General features: G+C 38.2%; 1 protein-coding gene across 8 annotated transcripts in view; it reads left to right on the top strand.

Moving 5' to 3' along the window:
* REDIC1 (regulator of DNA class I crossover intermediates 1) overlaps nt 1-15,303 on the top strand; it is a 172,892-nt gene that overhangs the window by 62,309 nt on the left and 95,280 nt on the right. For 6 of the 8 annotated variants that reach the window (XR_011609239.1, XM_071071892.1, XM_071071893.1 and 3 more), the window contains one exon: nt 7,584-7,647. The exons of the other annotated variants lie outside the window; for them this stretch is intronic. Coding sequence is in view for 5 of the 6 variants with exons in the window: in XM_071071892.1 (XP_070927993.1) it covers nt 7,584-7,647 (64 nt within the window). In the remaining variant the exon portion in view is untranslated. The remainder of the gene's footprint in view (nt 1-7,583; nt 7,648-15,303) is intronic. 8 annotated transcript variants of the gene reach the window in all.

The raw sequence follows: 15,303 nt of genomic DNA, 5'->3' as shown, positions 1-15,303 counted from the left end.
TTAGATCTAGAAATAAAAACACGTTTTCAGAGACTGTTACATGCTTTATTTGAGACAAAACAATCTTGAGGACATTTTAAACACATTTTTTAAGTATTACAAAATTTCTGTATTAGTTCATTCTTGCATTGCTATAAAGAAATACCTAAGACTGGGCAATTTATAAAGAAAAGAGGTTTAGTTGGCTCATGGTTCTGCAGGCTATACAGGAAGCATGATGATGGCATCTGATTGGTTTCTGGGGCGGCCTCAGGAAACTTTTAATTATGGCAGAAGGCAAAGGGGAAACAAGGAGTCTCACATGGCAGCAACAGGAACAAGAGAGAATGAGTAGGGAGGTGCCACAGACTTTTAAATGACCAGATCACAGGAGAACAAACTCACTAGCATGAGGACAGCACCAAGAGGGATGGTGCTAAACTATTCAAGAGAAATTGCTGCCCTGCCATGATCCAGTCACCTCCCACCAAGCCCCACCTGCAACACTCAGGATTATAATTTGACATGAGATTTGGCAGGGAGATAGATCCAAACCATATCTTTCCACCCCCAGCCCCCCAAATCTCATGTCCTTCTCACATTGCAAAATAAAATCATGCATTTCCAACAGTTCTCCAAAGTCTTAACTCATCCCAGCATTAGCTCAAAAGTTCAAAGTCTCACCTGATACAAGGCAAGTCCCTTCCAGCTATGAGCCTGTAAAATCAAAAACAAGGTAGTTACTTCCAGGATTCAATGGCGGTACAAGCATTGGGTAGATATTTACATTCCAAAAGGGAGAAATAGGCCAGAAGAAAGGGGCTATAGGCCCCATGCTAGTCTGAAACTCAACAGGGCAGCCATAAGTCTTAAAGCTCCAAAATAATTTCCCTTGGCTATATATCTCACATCCAGACACACTCGTGTAAGAGGTGGATTCCAAAAGCCTTGGGCAGCCCCGCCTCTGTGGTTTTGAAAGGTTCAGCCCCTGTGGCTGCTTTCGTGGGCTGGTGCTGAGTGCCTGTGGCTTTTCCAGGAGTTAGGTGCAAGCTGATGGTGTATCTACCATTCCAGGGTCTGAAGGATGGTGGTCCTCTTCTCATGGCTCCACTAGGCAGTGCCCCATTGGGGACTATGTGGGAGGGCTCAATCCCACATTGCCCCTCCACTCTGCCCTAGTAGGGGTTATCCATGAGAGCTCCACCTGTGCAACAGACTTCTGCCTGAACATCTAGGCTTTTCCGTACATCCTGTGAAATCTAGGTGGAGTCTCTCAAGCCTTAAATCTTACACTCTGTGTACCCACAGGCTTAACACCACATGGAAGGATCAAGGCTTACAGCTTGCATCCTGTGAAGCAGCAGACTGAGCTGTACCTGGGCCCCTTTGAGCCATGGCTGGAGCTGGAGTGACTGGGATACAGGGAGCAGTGTTCTGAGGCTGCACAGAGCAGCAGGGCCCTGAGCCTGGCCCAGGAAACCATTCTTCCCTCCTAGGCCTTCAGGCATGTGATAGGAGGGGCTGCCATGAAGGTCTCTGAAATGCCATTGAGACCTTCTCCCCATTGTCTTGGCTATTAGCACTTAGCTCGTTTTTTACTTATGCAAATTTCTGCAGCCTGCTTGAATTCCTTCCTGGAAAATGGGCTTTTATTTTCTACCACATGGCCAGGCTGCAAATTTTCCAAACTTTTATGCTCTGCTTCCCTTTTAAATATAAGTTCCAGTTTTTTTTAACATTTCTTTGCTCACGCATATGAACATAGGCTGTTCATATAAAGCAGCTGGTCCATGTCTTGAATGCTTTGCTGCTTAGAAATTTCTTCTGCCAGATATCCTAAATTAATCACCTTCAAGTTCAGAGTTCCACAGATCCCTAGGGCAGGGCACAATACTGCCAAGTTTTTGCTAACACATAACAAAAGTGACCTTTGCTCCAGTTCCCAATAAGCTCCTCATTTCTATCTGAGACCTCCTCAGCCTGAACTTCACTATCAATATCACTACCAGCATTTTCAGCCTTTTTTGTTATAACCATTCAACTACCAGTCTTTACGAAGTTCCAAACTTTCCCTTATTTTCTTCTTGTCTTCTTCTGAGCCTGCCACATTCTTCCAACTTCTGCCCATTACCGAGTTCCAAAATTCCTTCCACATTTTCATGTATCTTTATATCAAAACTCCACTCCTGGTACCAATTTTCTGTATTAGTCTGTTCTCACATTGCTATAAAGAAATACCTGAGACTGGGTAATTTATAATGAAAAGACATTTAATTGGCTCACGGTTTCACATGCTGTATAGGAAGCAGGATTGTGGCATCAGATTGACTTCTGGGGAAACCTCAGGAAATAACAGTTATGGTGGAAGGTGAAGTGGGTGTGAAGCATCTCAAATAGCAAAAGCAGGAGCAAGAGAGAGTGAGGCGGGAGGTGCCACACACTTTTAACCAACCAGATCTCATGAGAACAGACTTCACTATTGTAAAGGAAGTACCAAGGGAGATGGTACAAAACCATTCAGGAGAAACTATTTCCCATGATTCAGTCACCTCCCACCAGGTCCCATCTCCAACACTGGGGATTATAATTCAACATGAGATTTGCTGGGGGGCATCCAAAGATCCAAACCATATCATCTTTCAACATGAAAATGCTTTAGGTTTCAATCTACTACATAATTTTATATTTGCCATACTATTGAAATATCTATAAACACTGGTTATGTAATATTATAATCCCTTTGCCATCATAAGGTTGTAATTTTTACAATAGTGCTAGGAACTTTATGTAGTTTATTTCTAATCTATAGGAGCCTGAGTTGCTAAAGTCTTCACAGCAAAAGAGATTGAAATTTAGAGAGATTAGATAACTTGTTTGAGGTCACACTCTCAAGCTAAGATTCAACTATCTGTCTTATCTGATTTGATATTTTCAGCTATACTGTTTTCCCTTTTTTCTTCAATAAATATTTATTGAGCTATATCATGAATTCATATACACTTATTGAATGTTTCCTGTGTGCTAGACACTGGGGATAAAATGGTGCTTTGTTCTCAAGATTATATTCTGTTTGCACTAGACTCTGCAAGGTACAGAGATGAAAGGACATGGAACCCGTCTTTAAGAAGTCTTCATCTAATGGCTAGTCAGAAAGAGACAAAAATATAATACGTTTAGATCAACTGCTTGAATTTTGTTTTGGGTTATTAGTAAAAGACACTTCTAAGTTTCATCTGTAAACAGGAGGAAGATGTGATGGAGGAGGTAACTTTTGAGCACAGTATCAATAAGTTGTTTACCAGATGGTCAAATTGTGAAGAAGGAGCAACATAGATAAACTAAGATGTCAGAGTACAGCCTGTTTTAGAAATTTCAAGTACCTTGTTTCATTCTAGTTATTGTTATAGCTACTATTTATAATACTAATGATAAGAGGCGCAGGAGTGGCCTAGGTAATTCTGGACAATACAAAGAGGCAGGTCATAAATGGCCTTGTATGATATATAACAGTTTAATTCTTGATTGTTGGTTTTTTTTTTTTTGAGACGGAGTTTTGCTCTTTTTGCCCAGGCTGGAGTGCAATGGCACGATCTCAGCTCACCACAACCTCTGCCTCCTGGGTTCAAGCGATTCTCCTGCCTCAGCCTCCTGAGTAGCTGGGATTACAGACATGTGCCACCATGCCTGGCTAATTTTGTATTTTTAGTAGAGACGGGGTTTCTCCATGTTGGTCAGGCAGGTCTTAAACTCCCAACCTCAGGTGATCCACCCGCCTCAGCCTCCCAAAGTGCTGGGATTATAGGCGTGAGCCACCGCGCCCGGCCAATTCTTGATTGTTAAACAGAGATCCACTAAACAAATTTTAGCAGAGGAATATGATGATGTCAGAGTAATAAAAAAGTTGACTCTAGCAACAATGAGGAGGGATTTGATAAGTGGAACAACTCAAGTTAGGGGAAGAAATAATGAGAGCTTGAAGTTTTATAATAGCAGTAAGGATGAAAGTGAGAGAAGAGAAGATTAGCTCTAGAATTGATAGTACTTGGTGATTGGTGATTAGTTAAGGAAGAAGGAAGAAATTGAGGAAGACCTAAATTTATTTATGATTTGAGTAAATGGGTAGTTGATGGGATTGTGCTACTGAACGAGATTGAAACCATAGGAGGAGGTGGCAGGAAAGGTTTACTCCATCAAAATTCATGTACCCTTTTTTTGTAGAATGTACCCTTTTTAATAGAATAGAGCTATCACTGTGAAATGGCTTCCCAGCCAAGGAACATGTTTCCTAACCATCCGTCCATGTACATGTGGCCATATGGCTAGATCTCACTAATGAAATATTAGGAAAAGTGATGTGCATCATTTTAGGTCAAGGCTTATAAGAAAAGGGAATTATTTTTCCATGCTGTCTTTCTTTTGATGGCTAGATGGTAGTGAGGCCCCAAGGGATAATGGAGCCACAAGATGGAAAGGACTGGGTCTCTGAATCACTACATGGAGGCAAATTGCCTGCTTACCAGAAACACTCACTTTAGATTATTACACAAGAGAGAAATGATTGTGTTTGGCATTATACATTTTGTAATATACTTTTTAAAAACAATACCTAACATCACTCTGATTCAGAGGAGGAGCAGATTTCTGAGAGAGAGAAATTTGACCCACTGAGCTCAAGTGAGGATCTTCTGAAAAACCTGTGATCTATGTGGAGATGTATAGTAGACAATTATATATACAGGGCTTGAGGTCAGAAGAGATTTTTTAGACTTTAATGAATAGGAGATAATTGACTACATCCAAGTGTATGATTCTCGAGAGAAAGTGTATAGAATAAGAAAAAAAATTGTCAAATTCCTGAGAAGGCACATTTCAGGTTGGAGGGTATGAAGTAGAAGAGGAACCAGAAAAGGAGGCTGAGAATGAGCTACTAGAGAGGTTTGAGGAGTACTAGTGTCATAGGAAAGAAAAAGGAGGAGAATGTGGTCAGTAGTGTTGGAAGCTGTCCTGTTATTCCTTTAAATAATTCATATTTTCCCAAATATGAATAATATAGATGTATCCTCCCAAAATATGAATTATCAACAAAATATAATACTTCAAAAACAAATTCTATTTGACTACACCTATGTCTAGAAAGCTGGCAGCTTGAATGTAGCTAGAACTAGTCAGAAAAGAAAAAAAGTCCATTGGTGTAGCCCAAGGGGAATCAGGTGCTATGAGGAGTTCTTTGGGTAGAGCAGGTGTGGGGACTTTTACATTGTGATGCCTGGCCATGGCCAAAGGTGCGGTGGAACCCTGACTAAAATTAGGTTCTACCAGAGGGGCCAAGGCAGGAGTCACCAATGGGATGGAATGAAGGGGTAGGAGTAGAAAGAGGGCTGGGTTGCACCTGCCCATGGGTTAGGTAAAATTAAAACAGGTAGCTTCTGCTAAAGAAGAATTGATGAAGAGACATACAGGCTAAAACAAGCAAACAGAACAAGCCTCTTGAATGGGGACGTGTGTTGTTCTCAAGAGCCTTTAGTGGGAGTGGAAGAGAATAGGAAAGAACAAAGTGTTGGAGGAGTATAATTATTTAATTTTAAAGGTTTAGTAGAGGAATAAAGTTTAAATACAATTGTTAACATGGGAAGGTAATCACTAGAGAAGTGGAGCCGTGGTAGAACAAAATTCAAGAGTGATGATGTCACACTAGGAAACCTGATCAAGATGGGAAGAAATGAAATAGCAATTCTATATACAGTGTAAGGAATGAAACCCACTTAGCAATTAACATATTGAATATGAATAAATATATTGAACATGAATTCTTTTCAATATTCAAAGAATATCAAATTATGGAGAAAAAATCAATATAGTTTACAAGCAGCGTATCTAGAATATAATAAAGGTTGAAAGCAAACGGATAGCAATATACATACATTAAGAAAACATATATACTATTGGAGCAAAGACCATATAAATGCAATAAAAAGCCCATTCGGAAAAGAGAAAAATAGGAGATGCAGATTTTCTGATCCACAGCAACTATAAAATCCTGCTGGGTATGCATTGTGAAGGCTTGCCATCCTGGAGGATGGAGGACGTTCGTGAATAACTTAGTGTCTTGTCCTTTGGGAAGATCTTTGCTGTCCTTCTCAAACAGATCTGAAGTAGGTATTGGAGTGCAGACCTGCCTTGGGGTCTCCATAGCTTTCTTGAAAGTTTTGTGTTCTTGTTGCAAGGGGGTTGAATGTGTCATTAGTTGAAGAGAAAAGGTTTTTAAATGATAAGATAGAGGGGTTAGGGAAGGGGCTCTGCTTCATGTAGTTATTCAGGCCCTAAACTGGTGGCTTCCAGTTTATTGTCACCAGAGAGCAGAGGGGAAAAGGAAGTGGAGGATTGTGGGGAAGATTTTTATGGACCAGGACCGGCAGTAGTATACATTACTTCTGCCTATGACCAGAACTTAAGTAACATGTCTAAACTAATTCCAAGGGAAGTTGGGAAATACAGTCTAGCTGTATGTCCAAGAAAAAGGGAGTCAGGTTTGGGAAGCAGCTAGACAGTTTCTCCTTTATTCTATATATCTAAAATTCTATATCCTACTAACAGAGAATATATAGAAAAAAATTTTTATAAGCCCATGGTACATTTGCAAACATAATTCATATAGTAAGCCATAAAGAAAATCTAAGAAATTTATCTAAGGAGAGATTCATAGGTACATTCTCTAATCAAAATTTGATAAAATTGAAATCAACTAAAAAGAGATACTTAACTTCCCTTAACATCCTGGAAATAAAGAAACACTCAGGGTTTCTTTGCTTTGTTTGAGAAAGGAAAGGAAAATAAAGTACAAATACATAGAAAGTGATGGAAACCAAAACCAAAGGTGTGTTCTATAGAAATTTATACCTCTAAGAGCTTTTATTATTTAAAAAACCTGAAAACAAATGACTGATGATCTAACTTAGGAAATTAAATAAAGAATAACAAATTTCCAAATTGCCTTAATATGTTTGTCTTTGTTCAGCTGCATTTACTATGATTATCTGAAGCTTTTCCTTTTTCTCAGTAATTCATTTCTTGGCAAGTGTCTCTTCTGTTGCTTGTCGTTTTAAAACCAATTTAAATTTCATTTTATTGTTCACCACAGGCTAATTTTTCTTTGTGATTTAAAAATAAACCATGTTGGCCGGGCGGGGTGGCTCAAGCCTGTAATCCCAGCACTGTGGGAGGCCAAAGCGGGTGGATCACGAGGTCAGGAGATCAAGACCATCATGGCTAACATGGTGAAACCCCGTCTCTACTAAAAAAAAAAAATAAAACATTAGCCGGGCGTGGTGGCGGGCGCCTGTAGTCCCAGCTACTTGGGGGGCTGTGGCAGGAGAATGGCGTGAATCCAGGAGGCGGAGCTTGCAGTGAGCCAAGATGGTGCCACTGCACTCCAGCCTGGGGACAGAGCGAGACTCCATCTCAAAAAAAAAAAAGAAAAAAAAAGTTGAACTGAAGTAATGTAAAAGAAAAGTACTATAAAATGAATTGGTGGTGTAAATAGGGTAGATATAAGTGAATATTATTATGTATACTTAGGAATTGTTAACATTTTGGTTTTCTCCTAGATTCTGATGGAAGAAGGAGGAATATGCTCTTTAAAAAGCAGGCCAACATCTACTGAGAAAATCTGTCAGTATAACTGTATAAGTTAATTTTACTCTATTTTAAAAACTAACAATTAAATAGAAATCAGTTAAATTTGAAGTGATTTTTTGGATGTTTGCCAACAAATATATATCATGGATATTTTAGTACTGCTAATGCAATTGACTCTTTAAAATTACTTTTATATTTTTTTAAATATACATAATGAGTACATTAATGTATATGTACAGTTTAGCAAATAAGAATAAAACAGATAACCCTCATACTCACTAGGTAGCTTAAGAAATAATACATAATACTTCTGAAGATTTCTTCTTTTGTATTTCATATCCTGCCCTCTAGAGGTAACTATTTCCTTGAATTTGTTTTTTGTTATAACACAGACTTTTTAGTTGCTTTATTTTGAACTTTCTAGATATTGATCCAACTCTATATGTTTTTCTGCAACTTGCTTTTTTTTCCACTCAGTATTATATTTTGTGGTTCACCTGCTTTGATACTTGTAGATTTAGTACATTTATTATTTTTCCTGCTATACAGCATTCTATTGTATGAATATATCACAATTTATGTATCTTCTAACAATGGATATTTAGGTGGTTTTGAATATTTTGCTTACGTTGTTTCGAATATTTTCCGACGAAGAACAATGCTACTTGGACTATTATTGACATTTTTCCTTGCACACATGTATAAAAAGTTTCTCTAGGATATATTTCTAGGAGTAGAATTGCTAGTTCATATGGTATGCACTTCTTTGCATCTTCAAGGTAATGCAAAATTATTTTCCTAAATGGTTATGCCGGTTGTACCCCTCTTAGCAATGCGTAAGAGTCTTAGTTGTTACATGTTTTCACCAACAGTATCTCAGTCTTTTATCATTACTGGTAATCTGATAGCTCATTGTAGTTCTAATTTATATTTCTCTGACTACTAATTAGGTTAACTGGCCATCGATGTTTCATTTGTGAAATGTCATTTGCTCATGTTCCTTTTCTGAAGTTTGGTTTTCTTTATGGGATGTGTCTTTTATATGTCTATATCTCCTATATATATTTTATGTGTCCTGGATACTGACTGCTTGTAGGCTTGTGTGTAGCAAATACTTCATATTTGAGTAATCTTTTAATTCTATACTGTCTTTTTACAGACAGAAGTTTCATGTTGATCTGGTACTCTTTTAGGTATTCTGTGATAGCATAGTCCTTCATGTTATCTAGTCTGATGGAATACCTTGAAACTTTTTATAATTTAATTTTTTGAATATGTAAAATACTAGTCTGGTTTCTGTCCTTATCGTCCCTTCTGCAACATGAGTATTTTTTTTTTTTTTTTTTTTTTTTTTTTTGCTGCTTTCTGGTTTCTCATTCCAGTCCATTTAAAAAAAAATAAATCCCAAAAATATATAAACACATACATAACCATGAGTCTTAGTTTCCTGCCTTTCTCATTCTAAATGTAATATAGAATATTTTATAAAAGAATTAAGTGAATTCATTTATTTAATAAAATATCCTATAGATTCCTCTGTGTTAGTGCTAGGTATTTCTTCATCCTTTACGTATGACCATTTAGTAGTCCATTACATGCATGAACTGTAGTTTTTTCAGTCAATGCCCTATTGATGGACATTTGGGCTATTTCCAGTATATTTTTCTTACAAATACTGTTTAAGTAAACAACTTTGTGCAATGTTTCTTATTTGTGAAAGTACATTTTCAGGGTAATTTCTGGGAGGGACATTGCTGAGTTGAAGGAGAAATATGCTGGTATTTGATAGATATTGCTGAATTTCAATTTTGATATATGTATATTTCCAAGTTCCTTGTGTCACCATTTGGCAATTCCATTAGCAGTGTATATTTTATTCCACAGCCTCACCAACAGGGATTGTGGTCAAATTTAGGAATTTTGCTGAGTCTCGCAGGGGGATGGACAGATAGAAGTTTTTGTTTGCACTTCGCTATGTGTGAAGTTGAGCATCTTTAAAAAATGTTCATTGGCTATTTGCGATTCTTTTTCTGTGAATTCTCCATTCACATCTTTTGCCCCCTTGGGTTTTGGCATTTTTTTCCTTGATATTTAAGAGATCTTTAAGAGATATTAAGAGATCTTTAAATATTAACAAGATGTAGATGAGGGGTGAAACAAGATGGCGGAATAGAAGACACCACCCACAAGCCCACCAATTTAACAACTTTCTACACACAAAAAACACCTTCCTAAGAACTGCGTAAGAGCACTCATAGTACCTGGTTTTAACTTCGCATCACTGAAAGAGGCACTGAACAAGTAGGAAAAATCGTCTTGAGTCACTGACGCCACCCTTTCCCCATTCCCTGGGAGTGGGACACAGTGCGGAGAGTGATTCTTTGTACTGGGGAGAGGGACAGTCAGTGTAGCAATTTTGAGGCATTGAACTCAGTGCTGTGTTGTAACAGAAAGCAAAACTGGACCAAACTCAGCTGATGTCTACCCATGGAGAGAGTATTTAAACTAGCCCTAGCCAGAGGGGAATTGCTGATGCTTGTGGTCAATACTTGAGTTTGCATAAGCCCTCCTATTATGGGCTAAAGTGCTCTGGTGCTCTAAGTAAATTTGAAAGGCAGTCTAGGCCACAAGGACTACAACTCCTAGGTGAGTCCTAGTGCTGAACTAGGGCCAGAGACTGTGGACTGGGGATGGCATGTGTTCTATTGAATCACCAGTTGGGGCAGCTAAGGGAGTATGGCAGTCACCCCTCCCTTAACCCAGACCACTCAGCTTGCAGCTCCAAAACAGACCCCTTCCTTCTGCTTGAGGAGAGGAGAGGGAAGAGTGGGGAGGACTTTGTCTTACATCCTGCATACCAGATTAGCCACAGTAAGATAGGGCACAGGTCAGAGTCATGATGTCCCCTTTCCAGGCCCTAGCTCCAAGATGACATTTCTGGACACTCTTTGGGCAAGAAGGACACCTATATCCTTGAAGGGAAGGACCCAATCCTGGCAGGATTCATCACCTGCTAACTGAGGAGCCCTGGGGCCCTGAATAACCATCAGTGATATCCAGGGACTGCATTGAGGGCCTTGGGTGAGACTCTGAGACTTGGTGGCATCAGGTGAGTCTCAGTACATTTCCAGCTGTGATGGCTATAGGACAAGACTCTTCACTTGAGAAAAGCAGAGAGAAAAGTAAAGGGGACTTTGTCTTGCATCTTAGGTACCAGCACAGCCATGGGGGTAGAATACCAAGTAGGCTCTTGGGGTCCCCAATTCCAGGACTTGGCTCTTGGATTCCAGGACTTGGCTCTTGGATGGCATTTCTGGACCTGCCCTAGACCAGAGGGGGAGTCCACTGTGCTGAGGGGTGACTCCCAGCTAGGCATCATTCACCACAAGCTGACTGAAGAACCCTTGGGTCATAAGGGAACATCACTGGTACTCTGGCAGTACTCCCTGTAGGCCTGGGTTGTGATGGCCATGGGTTGAGGTTCGTCTGCCTTTGGAAAGGGAAGACTGGGAAGGACTGTGTCTTGTGGTTTGAATGTAAGCTCAGCCCCAGTAAAATAGAATACCAGGTAGGCTGCTAAGGTTTTTGACTGTAGTTCCTGGCTCCCAGTTCTGAGACAGCACTTCTGGATCCACCTGGGGCCTGGGGGAACTTGACATCCTGAAGGGAAGGACACAGACCTGGCCAGCTTTGCCACCCATGGATTGTAGAGCCCTAGGGCCTTGAGAAAGCATAGACAGTAGCCGGGTAGTGGTTACAGTGGACCTTGGTTGAGACCCAGTGCTGTGCTGGTTTAACATCTGACCAAGCACAGTCCTGATGGTCGTGGCGATGGGGGTGCTTATGTCACTCCACACTGAGCTTCAGATGGCTCAGAACAGAGAGGGAGACTATTCATTTGGAAGAAAGTAAGGGCAGTGACAAGAGTCTCTGCTTGGTAATGCAGAAAATTTTCCCAGATATTGTCTAAGACAATCAAGGCAGTATGTCTACAAGTCTGCAAGAACCACAGCGTTGGGGTGCCCCTAAAGCAGATACAGCTTAGATCTTAACACCCAAGTCCTTTTTGAGTTCCTGGAAAGCATTCCCAAGATGGATGAGAACAAGCCCAGACTGTGAAGACTGCAATAAATAGCTAACTCTTCAATGCCCAGGTACAAATGAACATCTACAAGTAGCAAGACCATCCAGGAAAACTACTTCACCAGATGAACTAAATAACGCACCAAGGACCAACCCTGGAGAAATGGACATATGTGACCTTTCAGACAGAGTATTAAAAATAGCTGTTTTGAGGAAAGTGAAATTCAAGATAACAAAGAGAAGGAATTCAGAAGTATATCAGACAAATTTAACAAAGAGATTGAAATAATTAAAAAGAATCAAGCGTAAATTCTGGATCTGAAAAATGCAATTGACATATTGAAGAATGCATTAGAATCTTAATAGTAGAATTGATCAAGCAGCACAAAGAATTAGCTTGAAGGCAGACAGTTTGAAAATACACAGTCAGAGGAGACGAAAGAAAAAAGAATAAAAAAGAATGAAGTATGCCTGCAGGATCTAGAAAATAGCTTCAAAAGGGCAAATCTAATAGTAGTTATTGGCCTTTTACCTCCTAAACCTAGAGAAACATATCAATATCCAAGTATAAGAAGGTTGTAGAACACCTAGCAGATTTAACCCAAAGAAGACCACCTCAAGGCATTTAGTAAACTCCTAAAGATCAAGGATAAAGAAAGGATTCTAAAAGTGGCAAGAGAAAAGAAACAAATAATATACAATGGAGCTGTAATACGTCTGGGAGCAGACTTTGCAGTGGAAACCTTACAAGCCAGGAGAGAGTGGCATGACATATTTAAAGTGCTGAAGGAAAAAACCTTTTACCCTAAAATAGTATATCCAGCAAAAATATCCCTCAAACATGAAGTAGAAATAAAGACTTCCTAGACAAAGAAAAGCTGAGGGATTATCAATACCAGACCTGTTCTGCGAGAAAATGCTAAAACGAATACTTCAATCAGAAAGAAAAGAAAGTTAATGAGCAAGAAGAAATCATCTGAAGGTAAAAAACTCACTGATAATAATAAGTACACAGAAAAACAGAATATTATAACACTGTAAATGTGGTGTGCAAACTACTCATATCTGAAGTAGAAACACTAAATGATGAACTAATCAAAAATAGTAACTATATCAACTTTTCAAACCATAGAGTATATAATAAGATATATATAGAAACAACAGAAAGTTGAAAAGCAGGAGAATGAAGTTAAGGGGTAGAATTTTTACTAGTTTTCTTTTTGCTCATTTTTTATGCAAACAATTAAGTTGTTATCAGCTTAAAATCATCGGTTCTAAGATTGTATTTGCAAGCGTTATGATAAAATCATACAACAGATACACAAAAAATAAAAAGTGAGAAAATAAATTATATCACCACAGAAAATCACCTTTACTAAAAGGAAGACAAGAAGGAAGGAAAGACGAGATGACCACAAAACAGCCAAAAAACAGATAACAAAATAGCAGCAGTAAGTCCTTACTTATCAATAATGACTTTGACTGTCAATGGATTAAACTCTCCAATCAAAAGATATAGAGTGGCTGAATAGATAAAAAATAAAACCCAATGATCTGTTGCCTATAAGAAACACATTTTACCTATAAAGACACACAGAGACAGAAAATAAAGGGATAGAAAAAGATATTCCAAGCCAATAGAAACCAAAAAAGAGCAAGAGTAGCTAAATGTATATTAGACAAAATAAATTTCAAGACAAAAATTATAAGAGACCAAAGAAGGTCATTATATAAACTCTGATGCAACTTAATGAAACTTAATCCCTAATGCAACAGTGTTAAGAGGTGAGACCATTAAAGAGGTAGTTAGGACATGAGGGCTCCACACTCGTGGAGGGGGCCAATTCAGAAAGAGGATATAACAATTTAAAATATATATGCACCCAACACTGAAGCACTCAGATATATAAAGCAAATATTATTAGAGTGAAGGAGGAAGAGATACACCCCCAATACAATAATAGTTGGAGACTTCAACATTCCTCTTTCAGCATTAGACAGATCTTCCAGAAAGAAAACAATGATGAAACACCAGACTTCATCTGTATTATAGATCAAATGGACCTAATAGATATTTACATAACATTTCATCCAGTAGCTACAGAATAGACATTCTTTTCCTCAGCACATGGATCATTCTCAAAGATAGACATACGTTAGGCAACAAAACAAGTCTTAAAACATTTTTGAAAATTGAAATGATATCAAGTATCTTTTCTAACTACAATGGAATAAAACTAGAAATCAACAATGAGGAATTTTGGAAACTATACAAATACATGAAAATTAAACAATATGCACCTGAATGACCAGTGGGTCAATGAAGAAATTAAGAATGAAATTGAAAAATTCCTTGAAACAAATGATAATTGAAACACAATATACCAAAACCTGTGGGATACAGCAAAAGCAGTGCTAGGAGGGAAGTTTGTAGGTCTAAAAGCCTACATCAAAAAAGAAGAAAAACAACAAATAAACAACTTACCTATATATCTTAAAGAACTAGAAAAGCAAGAACAAACCAAACCCAAAATTAGTAGCAGAAAAGAAATAATAAAGACAAACAGAAATAAATGATATTGAAATGAAGCAAACAGTACAAAATATCAATGAAACAAAAAGTTGGTTTTTGAAAAATTAAACAAAATTGACAAACATTTAGCTAGACTAAGAAAAAGAGAGAAGATTTAAATAAAATCAGAGATGAAAAAGGAACATTATAGCTGATAACAAGAATTGAAAGGATCATTAGTGGCTACTGTGAATGACTACATGCCAATAAGTTGGAAAATATAGAAGAAATGGATAAATTCCTAGACACGCACAATCTACCAAGATTGAACCACGAAGAAATCCAAAACCTGAACAGTCCAATAATCAGGAACTAGATTGAAGTTGTAATAAAAAGTCTCCCAGGAAAGAAAAGCCTGGGACTTGAAGGCTTCACCACTAAATTCTACAAAACATGTAAAGAAGAACTAATACCAGTCCTACTAAAAATATTCTGAAAAATGGAGGAAGAGGGACTACTTCCAAACCCATTCTATAAGGCAGTGTATTACCCTGATACCAAAACCGGACAAATACATCAAGAAAAGAAAACTACAGGTCAGTGTCTCTGATGAATGTTGATGCAAATATCTTCAACAAAATACTAGCAAATACAATTCAAAAGGACATTGAAAAGATTATTCATTATGACCAAGTGGGATTTATCCCTGGGATACAAGAATGGTTCAAGATACACAAATCAATCAATGTGATACATCATAACAGCAGAATGAAGGGCAAGAAACATATGAACATTTCAATTGATGCTGAAAAAGCATTTGATAAAAATTTAGCATCCCTTCATGATAAAAATCGTCAAAAAACCCTGAATATAGAAGGAACATAACTCAACATAATAACAGCCAGATATGATAGACCCACAGCTAGTATAGTACTTAATGGGGAAGAACTGAAAGGCTTTCGTCTAAGATCTGGAACATGACAAATATGCCCACTTTCATTCTTATTCAACATAGTACTGGAAGTTCTATCTACAGCATGAGAAAAGAGAAAGAAATAAAGGGCATCCAGCCTGGAAGAAAGAAGTCAAATTAT

This window comes from Macaca nemestrina, chromosome 10 (genome assembly GCF_043159975.1).
Source record: "Macaca nemestrina isolate mMacNem1 chromosome 10, mMacNem.hap1, whole genome shotgun sequence".
Lineage (NCBI taxonomy): Eukaryota > Metazoa > Chordata > Mammalia > Primates > Cercopithecidae > Macaca > Macaca nemestrina.
This window is presented reverse-complemented; position numbering and strand designations above follow the sequence as displayed.